Source organism: Spermophilus citellus (assembly GCF_964194105.1).
Source record: "Spermophilus citellus genome assembly, chromosome: 10".
Classification (NCBI taxonomy): Eukaryota; Metazoa; Chordata; class Mammalia; order Rodentia; family Sciuridae; genus Spermophilus; species Spermophilus citellus.
In genome coordinates, this window is record NC_138197.1 from 77266045 (window position 1) to 77285752 (window position 19708).

General features: G+C 42.9%; 1 protein-coding gene across 1 annotated transcript; it reads right to left on the reverse strand.

The window, feature by feature from the left end:
- Positions 1 to 1166: 1166 nt before the first annotated feature.
- On the reverse strand, positions 1167 to 19313 carry STAT2 (signal transducer and activator of transcription 2). Its single transcript, XM_081312018.1, has 24 exons — positions 19113 to 19313; positions 16940 to 17077; positions 16625 to 16778; positions 16211 to 16303; positions 15932 to 16021; positions 15765 to 15840; positions 15275 to 15360; positions 14980 to 15131; positions 12332 to 12487; positions 12132 to 12224; positions 11858 to 11917; positions 11459 to 11473; positions 11140 to 11233; positions 10953 to 11000; positions 10791 to 10874; positions 10528 to 10626; positions 10299 to 10434; positions 10127 to 10179; positions 9902 to 9996; positions 8462 to 8598; positions 8087 to 8269; positions 7797 to 7854; positions 3290 to 3624; positions 1167 to 3011 (listed from the first exon to the last, which is right to left on the reverse strand). The coding sequence occupies exons 2-24, from the start codon at positions 17068 to 17070 to the stop codon at positions 2875 to 2877; spliced, it is 2565 nt and encodes an 854-aa protein (XP_081168144.1). The 5' UTR covers positions 17071 to 17077; positions 19113 to 19313; the 3' UTR covers positions 1167 to 2874.
- Positions 19314 to 19708: the final 395 nt, after the last annotated feature.

Consider the following 19708-nt stretch of genomic DNA (forward strand, 5'->3'; position numbering starts at 1 on the left):
CATTATACTTTTAATTTTGAGACAGAGTCTTGCTAAATTGCTGAGACTGGCCTTAAACTGACAATTCTTCAGCCTCAGTTTCTCGAGTCACTAGAATTATAGGTATGTGCCACCATACCCAGCCACTGGGATATTTTCAGTATAAATCCTTGATGGCTGAGCAAACAGCCTGGGATTATAAGGAGTTCAGATTAGGAAGTGGAAGCACACCTATAGGTCACTTGATCCCTGATCCATTGACCACTATCTTGGCCAAGAATATAGGAGCCAAAGATAGGAGCCCCAATCACTGCAGAATCAAAAATTAGACCACAGCCGGGCATGATGGCACATGTATGTAATCCCAGTGACTCAGGAGGCAATTTAACAGCAAGGACCTAAGCAATTTAGTCATACTGTCTCAGAAAAAAAAAAGGGGGGGGGCGGGTGTTGGGGTTGTGGCTCAGCAGTAGAGCACTCGCCTAGCTCATGTGAGACACTGGGTTCAATCCTCAGCACCACATACAAATAAATAAAATAAAGGTATTGTGTCCAACTACAACTAAAAAATAAATATTAAAAAAAAAGGTGGGGGGCTGGGGATGTGGCTCAAGCGGTAGCGCGCTCGCCTGGCGTGCGTGCAACCCAGGTTTGATCCTCAGCACCACATACCAACAAAGATGTTGTGTTCGCCGAGAACTAAAAAATAAATATTAAAAATTCTCTCTCTCTCCCCTCTCTCACTCTCTCTTTAAAAAAAAAAAAAGGTGGGAGTGGGCTGGGAATTAGCTCAGTGGTAGAGTGCCCATTTGTTCCCCAATAAAAAAAAAAAAAAAAAAAAAAAAAAAAGTAGTGCTCAGCTATGAGCAGGGAAGGGCATTCCAAGAAGATAAAGGTAAATCTCTTAAGCCAATGGGATTCTCCCTTAAAGGACCTCTGTTAACTCCAGAAGAGAGTTAAACTAGCTGAAAAAAGGAAGGGAAGGGCTTAGTGATTATTTGCTTTTCTTTTCGCTACAGTCCCAGCATCAAGAGAATGTGTGCTTCAGAGTCAGACAGATGTGGATTTATGTTTTGGCTTTGCCACCCACTAAGTATATGATAGGATGGTCATATAACACTTATATCCCACCCCCAACACATATCACTCACCCCCATCCCCCATTTGAAAAGCAGGAAGGCCGACTCCAAATGGAGGGACAAAGAAGAAATACAACAAGAAGGGCATGCAGAGGTGAACAGAGGCCACAACTTGCTGAACTCACTCTTACATATTGGATGTCCCTGATGATGTCCCCAAGGACTTTAGTCTCTGTGAGTGGAGAAGAAGTTCCGAGATAAGACACTTCAAGGTTAGCACAAAGTTTATTAGTCATTTCTGCTCAGAAGAGACCCTTTCTGAACTGAGCTGTTTGCTTGAATACCAAGCAAGAAAGAGTCACCTGTGCAGGGCCCCTCTTTCATTTATACCTTAAATTACACCAGAAGCACATCTAAGAGCAATGGCAGTTGCCTCTGGGGTTCCCTGGGAATGGCTAAGGTATGAGGATGTCCAGGGTCATATGATAAACTTTCAAGGTTCTAAGTTCCAGGAACTTTGGTGTGGTTTTTGCCTAGGTCTATACCCAAGGAATAGAGACCTTCCTTTCAGGCAAACAGTATATTGTACAAAAGAAGGGATGGTGTCTTAATAAAAAAAAAAAAATAGCTACCAAAGCATCGCTTCCTCTGTAAAAACATCAAATTTTATCCAGTACTATATAAAGCAATTCCTACATTCTCAGCAACCTTACCATCCCAACCTCCAGGAGTGATTGTTTCTTAAGTGGGGAAATGGAGACTAGGCAGCCTAAATTAATGTGCAAAGCTTCTCAACCACATTAGAATGGCAGGATCACTTTATGGGGAAGGAGAGGATGCAGGCAACTCAGCGGGCAGAGCAGGGCAGAAGACTGGTAAGAAGAGTTCTGTTTTATATCCTTACTCAGGGTGGAGCTTTACATGCTGGGCTGAGACAGAAAGCTCTCAGCCCCTACAAGAAAGTAAGAAATTTAGGCCAGGCACAGTGTCACATGCCTGTAATCCCAGAAATTCAAGAGGCTAAGGCAGGAGGATTACAAATTCAAAGCTAGCCTCAGCAACTTAGTGAGGCCCTAAGCAACTTAGTGAGACTCTGTCTCAAACATTTAAAAAAGGGTGAGGGATGTGGTTCAGTGGTTAAGTGCCCCAGGGTTCAATCCCTGGTAACAACAACAACAACAAAAAAAAAAAAAAAAAAAAAAAAAAAAGGAAAAGGAGAAGGAGAAGGAGAAGGAGAAGGAATCGAGAAAAGAAGAAAGGAAAAAAAAAAAAAAACCACAACTATCCTAGACAGGAATGGATAAAAGTTGGAACCAGAAGAGAGAAATAAAGGGCTAGGTGTGTAGCTCTGTGATAGAACATTTGCCTAGCATGCATGAGGCCCTGAATTCACTAATATCCAATAGAGAAATGGAATTTAATAATAAGAGAAGTGGAAGTCTATGACATGTCTGTACTCTTCACAAAGGGCCAATGCTAGTGTGTGCCAGTTTAATCTTACCAACTATTATAATGTTGAAATCTTTCCATACTGGAAAGAAGCCACTTCCCTGAGCCCTCCAATACATGCAAACTATCCGGGCCTGCTGCAGGACCCCTAAGACTCCCAGCACAGCAGATAGCCTCCAAGACCTTATTTAGAACTATGGCCAGTACCTGTTCTGATTTGTTGGTGCCCTTCCACATTCATGTTTCTTTCACCTCTCCCCTTGAACCCCAGCTTAGAATCTCTAATTTCCCATACTTGAAGAGCAGTATCATGATGTGAAGAGTAGGAGGGGCAAAAGATATGGAAATAACAGAGAAAATGTAGCTCCTAGAAGTCAGAAGTCAAGGGTACATCCGTGTAGAAATGGCTGGGGCAGGAGACGTAAGCCTCGTCAGTGGTGTTCTGGCCAGACAACAGCGGGTCACCATTTGGCATGATTTCTTCTATTCTACAGTTTCTGAAGACTGGACAATTCAGAAAGAAAAGTCAGACCCTGATATTAGTTGGGAGTTCCCAACCCAACAGGAAAAGTGAGGGACAATCGCAGCAAGGCTTGAGGGGAGCTTTGGAGGATGGAGGATGAGGGGAGGGGGAGGCATGTGAATTTCCTAATAAAAGGAATCACCAGGAAATGAGCCTCTCTCTCCAATGAGGAGCATGGAGCTCAGCCTTTTCTGTGATGGGTCAGAGAGGAAGGTAGGAAAGAATGTTTCCTCTTCCCTAGTTCCATCTCATCACTTACTTTCCATTCCTTCAGTGTTCAAGTTTTGCAGATCACAGGGTAAATCCGGCTCTGGCATTGGCTGTAATACAGGTTTCAGGTCTGGCTCTGGCATGCTGTGTGATACCCTGCAGAGTGTAGGCTCCAGCACAGGCTCCAGTGTGGGCTCCAGCCCTGGCTCCAGAGTGGTCTCTAGCACAGGCTCCAGCACTGACCTCAGATTCAGCCCTGCATCCAGCTGTAACTCCAGGCCGAGCCCCAGGTCTGGCTCTGATGGCAGCCCCAGCTCCAGGTCTAACAATGGCAATTCTGGCTCCAGTTTAAGCTCTGGTGGTTGTTGCAACTCATCCACTTGTCTAGATATACCAAGATAACAAAGGGGCAGAACTCAGTTGTTTAGATGAAGTTGGGAATAGTAGAACAAGCAAAGGCTGTGTCTTTAGTCTAAGAAGTCAGCAGAGCAAAGGGCTAGAGAGCAAGGGCTTTGAATCAGGCTTGACAGAGTTTGAATCATATCATTTATTAGCTGAGTGACCTTAGGTAAGGTATGTAACGTCTCTGAGTCTCAGATTTATCAACTGTAACAGGAGAAACAATATATAATTCTTTTTTTTTAAAGATAGAGTGAGAGAAAGAGAGAGGGAGAGAGAGAGAGAGAGAACTTTAATCTTTATTCTTTTTTTTAGTTTTTGGCGGACACAACATCTTTGTTTGTATGTGGTGCTGAGGATCGAACCCGGGGGCACGCATGCCAGGCGAGCGCACTACCGCCTGAGCCACATCCCCAGCCCAACAATATATAATTCTTGAGAGGCAATAAAATGGATAAAATTTGGGCTTTAGAGGCAGGCACAGTGGCACACACCTGTAATCCCAGCGGCTTGAGAGACTGAGACAGGAGGATCACAAGTTCAAAGCCAGCCTCAGCAACAATAAGGTGCTAAGCAACTCAGTAAGATCCTGTCTCTAAATAAAATACAAAATAGGGCTGGGAATGTGGCTCAGTAGTCTAGGGTCCCTGGGTTCAATCCCTGGTTACCCCCACCACCCGCTGACTAAAAAAAAAAAAAAAAAAAAGAAATTGCAGAAGAATGAAACTAGAGCCCTGTCTTCCATCCTTTAAAAAAATCAACTCAAGAGCTGGGGCTGGGGCTCAGTGGTTGCGCACTTGCCAGGCATGTGTGAAGCACTGGGTTCGATTCTCAGCACCACGTATAAATAAATAAAGGTCTATCAACAACTAAAATAAATATTTAAAAAAATCAACTCAAAATGAACCAGAGATCTAAATGCAAGACTTTAAAACTATGAAATGACTCAAAGAAAATACAGGGGAAACACCGTAAGACATTTGTATAGGCAATGCTTTTTGGATGAGTCTCAAAAGTGCAGGCAATGGGGCTGGGGATGTGGCTCAAGCGATAGCGCGCTTGCCTGGCATGCATGCGGCCCGGATTCGATCCTCAGCACCACATACAAACAAAGATGTTGTGTCCGCCGAGAACTAAAAAATAAATATTAAAAATTCTCTCTCTCTCTCTCTCCTCTCTCACTCTCTCTTTAAAAAAAAAAAAGCGCAGGCAACTAAAGCGAAAATAGACAAGTGGGATTGTATCAAACTAAGAAGCTTCTGCAGAGCAAATGAAATAATCAATAGAGTTAATAGACAATCTACAGAGTAGGAGAAAATATTTGCAAACAATATCTCCAACAAGGGAAGGAATTAAAAAGACTCAACAGGGGCTAGGGTTGTGGCTCAGTGGAAGAGCGCTTGTCTAGCATGTGTGAAGCACTGGGTTCGATCCTCGGCACCACATAACCACTAAAAATATTAAAATGATAACTAAAAAAAAATATTTAAAAAAAGACTCAATAGCATAAAAACAAATAATCCATTTTTAAAAACAGGCCAAAGATCTGAATGTACATTTCTCAAAAGATATACAAATGGCCAATAAATATATAATAACATGTTCACCATCATCAATCATCTGGCAAATGTAAATCAAAATCACAACTGAGGGCGGGGTTAGTGGGTCAGTGGTAGAGTACCCACCTAGCATGCATGAGGCACTGGGTTCAATCCTCAGCACCACATAAAAAAAGTAAAATTAAATAAAGATATTGTGTCCCGGGGCTGGGGATGTGGCTCAAGCGGTAACGCTCTTGCCTGGCATGCAGGGGGCGCTGGGTTCGATCCTCAGCACCACATAAAATAAAGATGTTGTGTCTGCCAAAAAAACTGAAAAATAAATATTAAAAAATTTCTCTCTCTCTAAAAAAAAAAAAAAAAAAAAGATATCGTGTCCCCTTACAACTAAAGTATATATATTTAAAAAAACCCACACAACTGAAGTCAGGCACAGTGGCATTCTCAGCTATCATCAGGAGGTCAAGGCAGGAGGATAGCATGTTTGAGGCCAATCTGGGCAACTCAGCAAGACCCTGCCTCAAAATAAAATATAAAAAGTGCTAGGGGGCTGGGGATGTGGCTCAAGCGGTAGCGCGCTCGCCTGGCATGCGTGCGGCCCGGGTTCGATCCTCAGCACCACATACCAACAAAGATGTTGTGTCCACTGAGAACTGAAAAATAAATATTGAAAATTCTCTCTCTCTCTCTCTCCCCTCTCTCACTCTCTCTAAAAAAAAAAATAAAACAAGGAATTTGCCTTACTACCCCTTGCCCCATGTTCAGCTAGGGGACATGGTCTTTACTCATTCATTTAAAAAAAAAAAAAAGTGCTAGGGATGTAGCCCAGTGGTAGAGCACCTGCTTAGCATTTGAGGCCCTGGGTTCAATTCCCAGTACTGCAAACAAACAAAACCTCCCCAAACCCCACAGTGGGACACTATCTCACCTTCCAGTTAGAATAATTTAATTAAAAAGACACAAAATAACAAATATATGACAAAATATATATGACAAAAGGAAAAGGTCTAGGGGCAGTTCCCAGGTCTTAAGGCAAAACAGGGCAAAATAACTGGTAAGGATGTATCATTTAATCACACTGTTTGTGGGAATATAAATTAGTATAGCTATTACTAATGGCTTCCTACCCTTGAATAGTACTGAGGTTCCTCAAAAAACTAAAAAAAGAACTATCATATGACCAGATATCTGATTACTTGGTATATATCCAAAGGAAATAAAATCAAGTATATCAAAAAGATACCTATACTCCCATATTTACTGAGCAGTATTCACAATAGCCAAAATATGGATTCAATGGAGGCTTCACTGACTGATGAAAAAATATATAAGTAACATAACATATATGCTATATGTAATAAGCATATAATTTATATTCACACATATACACATACATACATACATATATTCCATGGATTATTATTCATTCATAAAAAGAATGAAATCCTGTCACTTTGGGCAAAATATGTATAAAATAAATATGCATATTTATATATACAAATATATGTATAAAATATAAACATGTATAAAATACATACAAACATATGTGTCAACTAAAAATTAAAAATTAAATTATTTTTCTAAAGCAGAACTTTGGAATCCGACAGACCTGGATCATTTATCAGGCGTGTTCCCTAGGTATGTCATTTCACCAAACTAAACCTGAGTTTCCTCAGCTGAAAACAATTGTGACTACTTCACAGAACAACTGTGAAGATCGAACAAAATGAGAAAATGAACATAAAGCATTTAGTCCAGTGCCTGCCCATAATAAACTCTTGTTTGTTTGTCTGGTACTGGGGATTAAACTCAAGGGCTCTTTACTGCTGAGCTACATCCCCAGCCCTTTTAAGATTTTTTTTTTAAATGATTTTTTTTTCTTCTTCTTCTTTTTTTTATTTTTATTTTTTTTTAAAGAGAGAGTGAGAGAGGAGAGAGAGAGAGAGAGAGAGAGAGAGAGAGAGAGAGAGAGAGAGAGAGAATTTTTAATATTTATTTTTTAGTTCTCAGCGGACACAACATCTTTGTTGGTATGTGGTGCTGAGGATCGGACCCGGGCCACACGCATGCCAGGCGAGCGCGCTACCGCTTGAGCCACATCCCCAGCCCCCCTTTTAAGATTTTTTAAAAAAATTTTAAGACAAGGCTTCATTAAGTTGCTAAGACTGGCCTCAAACTTGTGACCTTCCTGCCTCAGCCTCCTGAGTGACCAGGATTACAGGTGTGTGCCAACATCCCTGTCTTAAACTTTTAGTGACTATGACCATTATTGTTACCTATTCTGATGGGTCCTCATAAAAATTAAATGAACAAATGTTTTTAGAAAAACTAGTACCAAGGTTGGCACCAGGTAAGTCCTCATTTATACCAGTGATTATGATTACTGTTAACAAGGAAGCTTTTCGAAGATAACCTAAAGGTGGCAGCAAGAAAATATGAGAAAGGAGAGAGTTGAGAAGAATGGGTAGTGGAGAATAAGAGGGCTGTAGAGACTGGGTCAGTAGGCAGAGAAGGCTGGAGGGACTGGAATTTTGCAGATTAAAGTCACTATATCAGCCAAGGAAATTCTGGAAGATGGGTGAAGAATTCATATCTCACCTGTTAGAGACCACAATGAGCCTATGTTTCAGGTATTTCCTCCGCTCCTGGAGATTAACTGTGGGCACATACACAGGAGGTGGAGGAGGTCAGCATATTGGACACACAGCTCACTGGTTCCCCAAGTACAGAAGATCCTAACAATTTTATCCCCCTGACTAGCATCACCATGGATAAATCCCTTAGCTGCTGTGGATATTAGTTTTCCTGTGTTTGAAAGGAGGGAACTGGACTTATGGATGTCTGAGAATCCTTCTAATCTAGTAACAGAATATGTTAATTATTCCCACCTTTTTCCTGGTAGTAGCGCCCAAAAGCCTCATCGCGGGGGATTCGTGGATAGAGGAAGCGCAGGGGGTTCTCAGGTATGTTCTCCTCAGCAAGCAGCTGGTAATGGCGGATGATTTCAGTCAGTGGAAGTGACTGCAACACCTCCTTGGTGTAGGGCTGCACAGAGTAGATAAGCACCCTATCTGAAAAGTGAATACAGAAGAGGTTGGCTAGAGAGAAGAGGCTCACCTAGGAGATTCTCTCCCTGGCTTCCCAGCCCCAAAGCTGCTAGAGGATTCAGGAAAGAGCCCAGGAAGCCAACAGCAGGCAGAAGGGCAAAAGGCAGGCTAGGCAGAAAGGAAAAGGTATGGGAATGGCAGGGCAGAGCAGCTGACCATCATCCTGGTGTTCCACCCAGGAGCAGGTAATGCCTCCTTCCGATGTTTCACTGAAACGTAGCAGAAACGTTCCAGAGACCATCCTTTTCAGCAGCCGGCGTTCCTGGCTCCGGCTCACAAAGCCCATGATGCATCTGGAACACAGAAAATAGCTGCAAGACCCCCAGTCCCTTGTGTGTGGGAGTGAGCATTTGGTTTTGGCCTCAGCTCTCTCACTTATGAACTTTTACATCTTGACCAAGTCACTTCTCATTGGTGATAGTACCACCCTGGCCCCAGGATTTGAAGAGGTATGAGGATTCAGTGAGATCACACAGGTGAAAAGCACACTGTAAAGGCCAAGTGATGTGCAAACAGGCAGGTAGTGTGGTGGAGAGAGCACGGCCTTGGAGTCATCTAGGCCTAGGTTTGAATCCCAACTCTGTCATCTGGGTAAATTGCTTAACTTTTCTAACATTGAGTTTCCTGCTGGGAATACACCTATAATCCCAGAAACTGGGAAGTTAAAGGAAAGGATCACAAGTTCAAGGCCAGCCTCAGCAAATTGTGAGACTCTTAGCAACTTAGTGAGATCCTGTCTCAAAAAAAAAAAAAAAAAAAAAAAAAAAGGAGGCCAGGCCTGGCAGCTCACACTTATAATCCCAGGGGCAAAGTCCTAAACAGCTTGGTAAGACTCTGTCTCAAAATAAATAATAAATTAAATAAAGGGCTGGGGATGTGGCTCAGTGGTAAACTGCTCCTGGGCTCAATCCTCAGTACCAAAAATACAAAACAAGTTTCCTCACTTGAAATGAGGATGGCAATACAACTACTCAGTATGGTTTTAAGGATTAAATGAAAGAATTCATGAGAACACCCAGTAGGTTCTGGAACACAATAGATGCTTGACAAATACAACTCTGTGATTAGAAATGTCATCTGTAGGGCTGGGGATATAGCTCAGTTGATAGAGTGTTTGCCTCACATGCACAAGGCCCTGGGTTCAATCCCCAGTACCACACACACAAAAAAAGAAAAAATATGTGTTGGGGCTGGGGTTGTGGCTCAGTGGTAGAGTGCTTACCTAGCATGTGTGAGGCACTGGGTTATATCCCCAGCACCACATAAAAATAAATAAACAAAATAAAGGTATTAAAAAAAAAAGAAGAAGAAGAAATGTGGGCTGAGGTTGTGGCTCAGTAGTAGAGTGCTTACCTAACATGTGTGAGCCTCAGAATTGGGTTAGATTCCCAGCATCACATAAAAATAAACAAATAAAGTAAAGGTATTGTGTCCATCTACAACTAAAAAAAATATATTTAAAAAAAAAAGAAAAAGGAAAAAAATGTCACCTGTAGTTTTTGCTCTCTCCCTGTTTGCCACACGAGGGCGCCAAGAGTCCAGTCCTGAGCCCAGAAAGAACAGACCTGCAATGGGAAGGCTGACCAAGGTCCTTACTCATCATTCCAGAGATCCTTCAGGTAGTCATGTACCAACTCCAGAATTTTGTCCAGCCATGTCCAGAATGGTAACTTGCCAGGGGGGCTCTCTCGCTGAAGTTGAAATGGAAAGGCAGAAAGAGATATGGAGTTTTCTCCATTGTAGGGAAGGAGTGACAGGGAAGGGCCAGTATTTGGATTGAGGGCTTAGATCTAACTGCATAGGATGCGGGGAGTTAGTTACCTTACTGAAGTCAGCCCAGGACAACAATGCATCCTCTCCTCCAGAATTCTGCCCTGTGGGAAAGAACCATAGATCTCTTCAGATGACAGAGGAGCCAAGGCCAGGTCAGGGGACAGGGGGCCTGCCAGACTAAGGCTGGGGAAAGGTTGAGAGAAAAGAAAAAGAATTATACCGAACAGCTTGTTCTTCAGCATGCCCAGCTGCTGTGGATTGAGGCCTCGGCCAACATAGGAGGAGAACTGCCAGCTGAGAGCAGGACCCAACAAGCTCCAGGGAGCCTGAGGGGGACTGGAGAAGAACTGCTGATTCTATAGCGATGAGAGGAAAGCAGGATGGCTCAGAAGCAGCCCCTCACCCCAAGATTCCAGCCCCACCCCCCACCTGCCAGCCCCATCTCCTACCTGGGGGTTTGGGCTGAGCAGATTGAACCAGAGAATTGAGGCCCAGGCAATTGAGAGTTGGTTCATGTTAGAAATAATCACCACTGGGAGGGTGTCTGTCTGTGGAGAAGACCCGAGTCACGCAGGAGGGTTGTGATGTTTCTAGCTACAGACATCTGGTAAGGTAAGCGGGTGAAAGCCCACCCCATGGGACCTTAGTTTATCCCTTTCTTATGCCTTTTTCCAATCTGCTTCGTCTCTCTGGCTGTCCCTCACTCACTCACTTTCAGCTGCAGCTTCAGACCCTGGTAGACGTATTTGACTGTGAAGCTAATGATGTGCAATTCCTCTGTCACAGCCAGCAGCCCCTGCAATAGCCAAAGACACAGTGATCAGAAGGCCCTTTGACAAGTTCCTTCTGCCCCCCAATCCTGTCCCAACCTTACTTTATTGCCGCCCTTTCCTGAGCCACCAGAACGTTGCTCCACCAGCATCTGCAAATTGAGGAAAAAGAGAGAGTGCTAGAATAGGGACCCTGAAGTCCCTGGAACCCCTGTTTTGCCTCAAGACCTGGGAACTGCCCCCAGACCTTTTTCCTTTGGACTAGAAGCTTAAGTTACTGACACTTCTTACCAAGAAGCCAAAGTCCCAAATCAAACCATCACTCTGCCCTTTCTCTGGGGTCAAAGTTTTCTGGTTTGAGGTTAGAATGTTGAACTTCCGGAAGCTGTTCCAGGAGGAAGAATACATATGAAGGAAAAGAGCAGACTTTTTTAAAAACTCAGGAGGAAAATAAAAGTTTCACTTCATTTCAGACATACCCTTTTCCTTTTGTCCATGTACCACCCAAGTCTCCCTCCTCATTTGTGCTCCCACCAGGGCTGCCAAATGTGGTTGTGCAGGTCATGCATACAGTGCACAGATGTTTGCAGTGTCCTTGTGAGGCACTTACCCTTCAGGAGAATTGCTGAAAAGAAATAAAAAAAAAAATCACTGAGAAGTAAGAGTACAGAAGATAGGAATTTGCTCTGTGGGACCAGACAGACCTGGGTACAAACATACCTCTGTAGATTACTAGCTATGTGGCCTTGTAGAACAGACATAATCTTTCTGAACCTGTTTCCTTGTTCGTATGGTACATTGATAATACCTATCTCATGGGGTTGCTATGTAAATGGGGTTGCTGCATGTAAATGCTCAACCAAAGAGGAGTTATTTCTGTGAGGTTGAATGAAAGGGGGAAGAAGAGAGTCCTAAGACGTTATTGTAAAGAATGAGTACTTTCTTTACCCCACTAGCCCCCATCCTGGCCACCACTCCTTGATCCTACTCTTCACCTGTCTCAACTTACCTGTCGATGGAGACTTCCACTGTCAGTGACTCACTGCCTTCCTGGAGTCTCACCAGCAGCCTAGGGTGGGGAAGGAGATGGATGGGATAAAATGGTCAATCTCAACCTCCCGGACAGGCAGATGTTTGAAAAAAGATAAGGGAAAAGAGTAGAAGAGGTAGATGAGTCAGAGAGAAATGAAGAAGAAGACAAGAATGAAAAGATCTGTAAAACCAGAAAATATACAGTGTTAGGGCTAGAAAAAGGAAGCAGGAGCGAGTTCTGAAATGCTAACCTTGTTCGGACAGTAAACTTGCTCCCAGTCTTGAGGATAAGGGGTCGATGGGGAGTTTGGGGCATACAGGGCTGGGTTTCCACAATAAAGGCTCTGGGGAAAGAATTGTGGAGAGAATACATGGTTCAGTATCTGTAAGAATATCTTCCCTTGTTCCTTCCCTCCTTTTCTCCCTAGAGACCCTTCCATGGACTCCAGACCTGTGGAGCAGACTCTGAAGCAACTCTGTGACCTGGGCATTCTGCACATTCACCCCCTTGACCAGGGGGTCACCTTCATAGCTAATGTGTCTCAATTCATTCAGCTGCTTCAGCAGCTGCCTCAGATGAAACAGCAGCTTTGCTCCAGCTGTGAACCTGGGGATAGAATCCAGAGAGAAGGAATCCATGAGTTTCTTGGAGCTCCCATTCAGGTTCTGGGATCTCTTTAATGCAGAGTCAGAAACTACCTGGGACAAAAAAAAAAAAAAAAAAAGAATCCAGGAGGTATATGCCAGATTACTCAACATGATTCATAATCTAAGACATGAAAATGAAAATCATTTTCACTTACAAAACTGATTGAAAGCCAAGTGCCACGGCATAGGCCTGTAATCCTAGCAGTTCAGGAGGCTGAAGTGGGATGATCATAAATTTAAGCCAGTCTCAGCAACCTTAGCAAGGCCCTAAGAAACTTAGTGAGGCCCTAAGAAATTTAGCGAGACTATGTCTCAAAATAAAATATTATAAAAAGGCTGTGGAACCAACCCAGATGCCCTTCAATAGATGAATGGATAAAAAAAAATGTGGCATCTATACACAATGGAGTACTATGCAGCAATAAAAAATGACAAAATCATAGAATTTGCAGGGAAATGGATGGCACTAGAGCAGATTATGCTTAGTGAAGCTAGCCAATCCCTAAAAAACAAATACCAAATGTCTTCTTTGATATAATGAGAGCAACTATGAACAGAGCAGGGAGGAAGAGTAGGAAGAAAAGAGTAACATTAAACAGAGACATGAGATGGGAGGGAAAGGGAGAGAAAAGGGAAATTGCATGGAAATGAAGGGAGACCCTCATTGCTATACAAAATTACATATAAGAGGTTGTGAGGGGAATGGGAAAATAAACAGAGAGAAATGAATTACAGTAGATGGGGTAGAGAGAGAAGATGGGAGAGGAGGGGAGTGGGGATAGTAGGGGATAGGAAAGGTAGCAGAATACAACAATTACTAATAGGGCATTATGTAAAATTGTGGATGTGTAACCGACGTGATTCTGCAATCTGCATTTGGGGTAAAATTGGGGGTTCATAACCCACTTCAATCTAATGTATGAAATATGATATGTCAAGAGCTTTGTAATGTTGTAAACAACCAATAAAAAAAAATAAAAAAAATACTATAAAAAGGGTTGGGGATGTGGCTCAGTGGTTAAATGCCCCTGGGTTCAAGACCTGGTAACAAAAAATCAAACAAACAACAACAACAAAAAAAAAAAACTAATGAAACGTTTATTAACATAATAACAATTAACCTTCATATGATGCTTGCTATGTTTGATTTATATGAAGATCTTTATACACACTAATGCATTTAATCTTTATGACCACTCCATGATACTACTATTCCATTCCATGAGGTAGGTACTACTATTATCCCCATCTTATAATGATAAAACTGAAGCACAGAAAGGTTAAGTGACTTGCTCAAGATTCTACAGCTGTAAGAGATAAAGGTTATATGTGATCCCAGGCAGTCTCACTTCTCACTGAAGAACCCATATCTTTTTTTTTTTTTTGCCATGCTGGGGAGCCAACTCAGACCTTACACATCCTAAGCAAGTTCTTTACTACTGATAACAAAAAATCAAACAAACAAACAAACAAAAAAAAAAAACTAATGAAACGTTTATTTTTTTTTAAATATTTATTTATTTATTTATTTTAGTTTTCGAAGGACACAACATCTTTGTTTGTATGTGATGCTGAGGATCGAACCCGGGCCGCACGCCTGCCGTGCAAGCGCGCTACTGCTTGAGCCACATCCCCAGCCCCTGAAACGTTTATTAGCATAATAACAAATCAGGGTAGTAAAGATAATAGGTCACTTTCCTTCCTTCCTATATTTGTTGGGTAATTAAAAAGGAAGGAGGGGGCTGGGGTTGTGGCTTAGTGGTAGAACACTTGCCTAGCACACGTGAGACACTGGGTTCAATCCTCAGCACCACATAAAAATTAAACAAACAAAATAAAGGTATCCTGTCCATTTATAACTACATATATATAGGAAGGAGAGGGCTGGGGTTGTGACTCAGTGGTAGAGCGCTTGCCTAGCATGTGTGAGTCACTAGGTTCAATTCTCAGCACTGCATATAAATAAACAAAATAAAGTTCATTAACAACTAAAAAAATATTTTTTTAAAAAAAGGAAGGAGAAACCAAGTTGTGGATTAACCCAAGTCTGGGCTCTGGGTTCCCTGGATAGTGAGGACAAAGAATAGAGTACAGTTATAGTCTGAAAAGGGAGCTGAGATCATTTTGGGGAGCAGAGACTAGTAAGAAGAATATCTTTTGCTGTATACAGGGCATTACAACTTAGAAAATATAAGAAATGGCCAGGACTAGGGTTAAGGTGTATAAGATAATCAGGAGGGCTGGGGATGTGGCTCAAGCGGTAGCGCGCTCGCCTGGCATGCGTGCGGCCCGGGTTCGATCCTCAGCACCACATACAAACAAAGATGTTGTGTCCGCCGAGAACTAAAAAATAATAAATATTAAAAAATTCTCTCTCTCTCTCTCCTCTCTCACTCTCTCTAAAATAAATAAATAAAAAAGATAATCAGGAGAAAATATATTTTCTCTCACCAGTTCTCCAGACGTTCCAACCCAACCTGGTCCAGTGGGGCTCCAATGCAGGCTTTTTGCTGTTGGGCTTTCCACTCATCCAACTTCGGCAGCAGTAGTTCAATTAGGGTAGTTAATCGGCCTACCACTGCTTTGGAGGTATCTAGCACCTCCTGGCAAAGAGATAATGTGAGTATGCAGCACATCTAACTTAGGATGAGGAGGAAAAAAGCCAAGGCTAAGGGTCTAGGGCTCCCCAAATCCCTTTATTTTCCCAATTCCTTGCCACCCACTCCCTCTATCCCCTGCCTCCCACCTTTCTCCTTTTGTCCAGGTCATTGAGAGTTTCCTGAAGAAGCTGTAGCTCTTTGTTCTGATGGGGATCCGAAGAGGACGTCTTCCCTAAAGGGCCAGAGCAGAAGTCAGACCAGGAGCTCCTTCCTCTCTCTTTCCCAGCCCAGATCTCAGAGTCAGAGAGGGGAAATTTTGGAGGAAAAAGGGGAAACGAAGAAAAAAAAAAAAAAAGGACAGGCACATGGGGGCCTTTGAGCAGATTCTGAATGGACCAAAGTCCATCCAATCTGCTAATGGAGTTTTCCATGCATTTCCTCCATTCCGTCCCTGCATTTCCACCTCAACTTTCACAGCACACCCTAGCATTTATAGCTTTGCAAGGCAGCAGGACTGCAATTAGTGGAATTGGCCAAAAGTGACTTGCTCACTGGAACTTTCCAATTCTGTGCTCCATCACCCTTTCCCTCCCAGCAGCCACCAGTCTTTCTCCCACCCCTCTAAGTGCCTTCTACCTTTTTTGTAAATATTAAACCGGAAGTTGAAGATATCCTGCAGTTCTTTCAGTTGGTTGAGGGATTTCACCAGCTTCTACAGAGGAGATGGGACCTCGATGAGGCTGCTTCTGAGGAAGGAATAAGGCTAAGCCCTGCCCACCTCAACTCATGCCACAATGACCAACCTCCATCATAACCCTTAAATCCTGGATGCGAGATTCAATCTCAGGCTGCTGGCTATCCACAGATGCTTCAAGGGCTGGCTTTCCTTGCTCCTGTAATAAAGAGGCTCTGAGTAAATTTTAACCCTGATTTTTATCTCTTAAGTCCTTTCATCCCTAAAATAATTCCATAGGATGGGTGAGGTGGGGGGATCCTATTCTGAGACAAATCCCAGGAGTCCTTTCCATGGACCCCTTTCTATTCCACGACTTCCAAAATCACCATAAAATTGTTTTCACCACCTGAGCCCTCTGGGCTTGATTCAGAATTCTTTTTTCTTCCAGAAGTAGATTAAAGATCATCTCAGCCAATTGGGTGGAGCCCTGTGGAAAGTCCTAGAGTAGGAAAAGAGGGAGAATTGATCATATTCAATCATCTTCAATGACCAGCCACCCTAGATCCTCCCACCAACGTTCCTAGTATTTTTGCCTCCTTCAAAGTCCCCAACCCTTTCTCTTTTCCACCCAAAACTCTAGCATTTTCCCAACACTATCACCTATACTTTGCCCATCTCTCTGCTAATGATCCCCAAGTCCAGACTCTTTCCCCAGATCTGTTCTTCTCCATTTGCATCTTCAGGTTTGTACCCCAAACCTTACTCTACACTTCACTTGGATGCCAGTTCTATTCTTTTTATTCCCAACTCATCCCGGTACCATAATGTCCCTGTAGAATTTTCGCAAGTTGTGCTGTAGCAACAAGCACTCAGGGTCCTGACTGCAGCGGCCAATCTCATAGTTCAGTTGCTCCAAGAAGTGTAAGTAGAGCAGGCTGGCCTTGGAATTATCATTGTCTAGTGCAGCTTCCTTCCTGGGGACCAGGAATGAAAAGGGTTAGAATCTCTGCAAGGTAGCTGCTGTCCTGAGGCCCTCCAATCCCTTCCAGGTTGTTTCCAGGATCCCCAGGGATCGGGAGAAAGGAATCACCTATCTTCTTCATCCACTCCACTCCCCTACTGCAGAAGCCCTCACCAGTTCTGGTCTTCAATCCAGACAGCCAAGTGCTGTCGAATGTCCACTGGCAGGAGGCTCTGTGAGTAGAGCTCATGCAGCTGGTCCTGAAATGGGCTATCAAGATTCTGCAGCATCTCCCATTGCGCCATTTGTGCTCTAAGTTGAAAGGATGAAGGTTCTCAATTGAATATTTTGCTGGTCTAAATTACCCATAGTCTTGTGATTGTTTATTACTACTAGCTTAAAATGTTAAAATACATAAGTAAATTAAAAAAAAAAAACAGAAATATTAAGGTCTACGTTGACCCCACTCTGAATCTTGTTTCCTTCCCTTCATCTCCAGAAATGATCTCTGGGGGCTGCGATTGTGGCTCAGCGGTAGAGCGTTCGCCTCACACGTGCAAGACCCTGGGTTCGATCCTCAGCACCACATACAAAAATAAACAAGTCAAATAAAGATGTTGTGTCCAACTACAACTAAAAAATAAATATTAAAAAAACATTTAAAAAAAACGATCTCTGTTATAGTTCAGTGAATATTCTTCCAGGGAATATAATTCAATAGCTCCAATATGTGAGGTCTTTTTGTTATAATAGTAATTTTCAAACACACACATAAATACAATGACAGGATCATTCATGTATCCATCAACCAACTTTAACAAATAATAATATTTCTACTATTTCATCTATCTTCCTGGATTAATTTATTTTAAACATATTTGTTTGTGTTTATATTCATTTAGGCTGGAGTAAATATCAGTGTTGGTCTTAAATATTTATGATCTCTACTGGCCATGAAGCTTTTTTAGGAACTGAAACCTTCTTAGAGGTAAGGAAAGTACATCCTACAAACTGTTCACCATCTAAGAAGGAGGAGTTCCATGCTAGAAGATGTCTAAATACTGTGCAAAGGGTCATTCAATTCCTAAGATTGTGATTTTTTTTTTTTTTTGCAATGCTGGGGATTGAACCCAGGGCCTCATAGATGCTAGGCAAGTGCTCTATCAGAGCAATGTACATCTCCAACCCAGACTGTGACATTTTTAGGACCTCTTTCAATTTCTGATTCTCCATGTGGATTATCAGCTCTAAGATCCAGAAATTTCTCACAAAACTGTTTTTTGGTTAGGAGCTGTGATGCATACCTGTAACCCTAAAAGCTCAGAAGGCTTCTGAAGCAGGGGGATTCCAAGTCAGCTTCAGCAACTTGGCAAGGCCCTAAGCAACTTAGCAAGACCCTGTCTCAAAATAAAAAAAAATAAAATAAAATAAAGGGCTGGGAATGTGGCTCAGTGGTTAAGTGCCCCTGGCTTCAATCTTTGGTACCAAAACAAAACAAAACAAAAAACATATATAGTTTAAAAAGATCAAGCACTAAGCTAGGATGTAGTTTAGTGGTAGAGCCCTTACCAAGCATATCTGAAGCCCTAGGTCCTGGGTTCCACCCCCACAACAGCAAATAAAAGGAAGATGAAGAAATCCAGCATTATAAAAAGGGTTAAAATTAAAAACAGGAGTTCCTGCCCAATCCTTCGCCTCCTCTGTTCCTATTTTCAGAGGGACAGCTCATGTTAATTCATCCTAGTAGAAAAGAATCCCCCCACATCACCCCCAATTTTTTTTCTTTGCTCTGTATAAAGTCATGTGACCTTTTTAGAACACAAATGTGCATGTTTGTTCTGTTCAGTTAGACTCAGGATGCAAAAAGAATATGTTTTAATTTCCTTAACAGACATCAGATGGCAGTGGGGAGAAGCATGCCCAGTATAGCCCACTTGGTGACAGGCAAAAGACAGTTTTGTTTTATTTGGTACCACACAGGTCAACTTACACATTTTTACTTAACAAAGAGGATGATACATCATGTCTATCTTTAGACATTGCTTTTTGGTAAGGACAAAAAGTAATGCAGGACAGAGACAAAAGCTTTGATTAAGACATCGAATCCATGTAACAATGCCAGGTTCCGGGCCTCTGAGGCTGCAGGGGAGTTCTGGGACGGGGAGGTAGAATTGGGGAGCTAGGCTGGACAGGAGGGTTAAGATCCAGGACACAGCAGAAAGCTCCTATTTACCACCAGAAGACAGAAGTTGCCTCGTCAAGCCCGTAACCCCTGGGACCAGCAGCCCTTCCCAGGCAAGAACTTGCCCCTTCACTCCAATCCCCCACACTCTCTCAGGGGCGGTACCTCGTTAGGGTCCCAGTAACCGATCCCTCCAGTGGCTCAGATCGACTTCCAGTCCTCAAACGTAGCTGAGGTACCAAGGCTTCCTGCCCCGCCCACGACTTCGTCCCGCCCTTCGGACTCTAAACCTAGAGGGCTTGAGTCGCAAATGAACCCATAAGCTCAGCCCTGGCACTACTGCCACTCACCAAGCCCTTCCCCGGGTTGGTGCCATCACATCTCCGCCCTCTGCAATGGGCGGGACAAACTTTGCCCAAGCCACACCTCCAGCTCCCGTGATTGGTGAGGAATCCTGCGAGGGGAGGAGTCCAATTGTTGGAATAGCCTAGCAATGAAACAGCTGACTTTCGAGAACCCGAACCTCCCTCCACCCGGAATCGAAACTGACTTAACCGTGGAAGCGCTGGGGCTTGAGGGGAAGAGGTGGGACTAGAACTTCGATACTTTAGGATAGAAAGGAGAGGCTTGCGGTAAGGAGAAATAGTTGTTATTATTTATTGAGGGTAGAGAGATAAACACTTTAGGTTCTTGGTATCGTTTTTAATTTCCACAACAACCCATTCAGGTGAAAATCATTATCTCCACTTTAGAAATTTTTA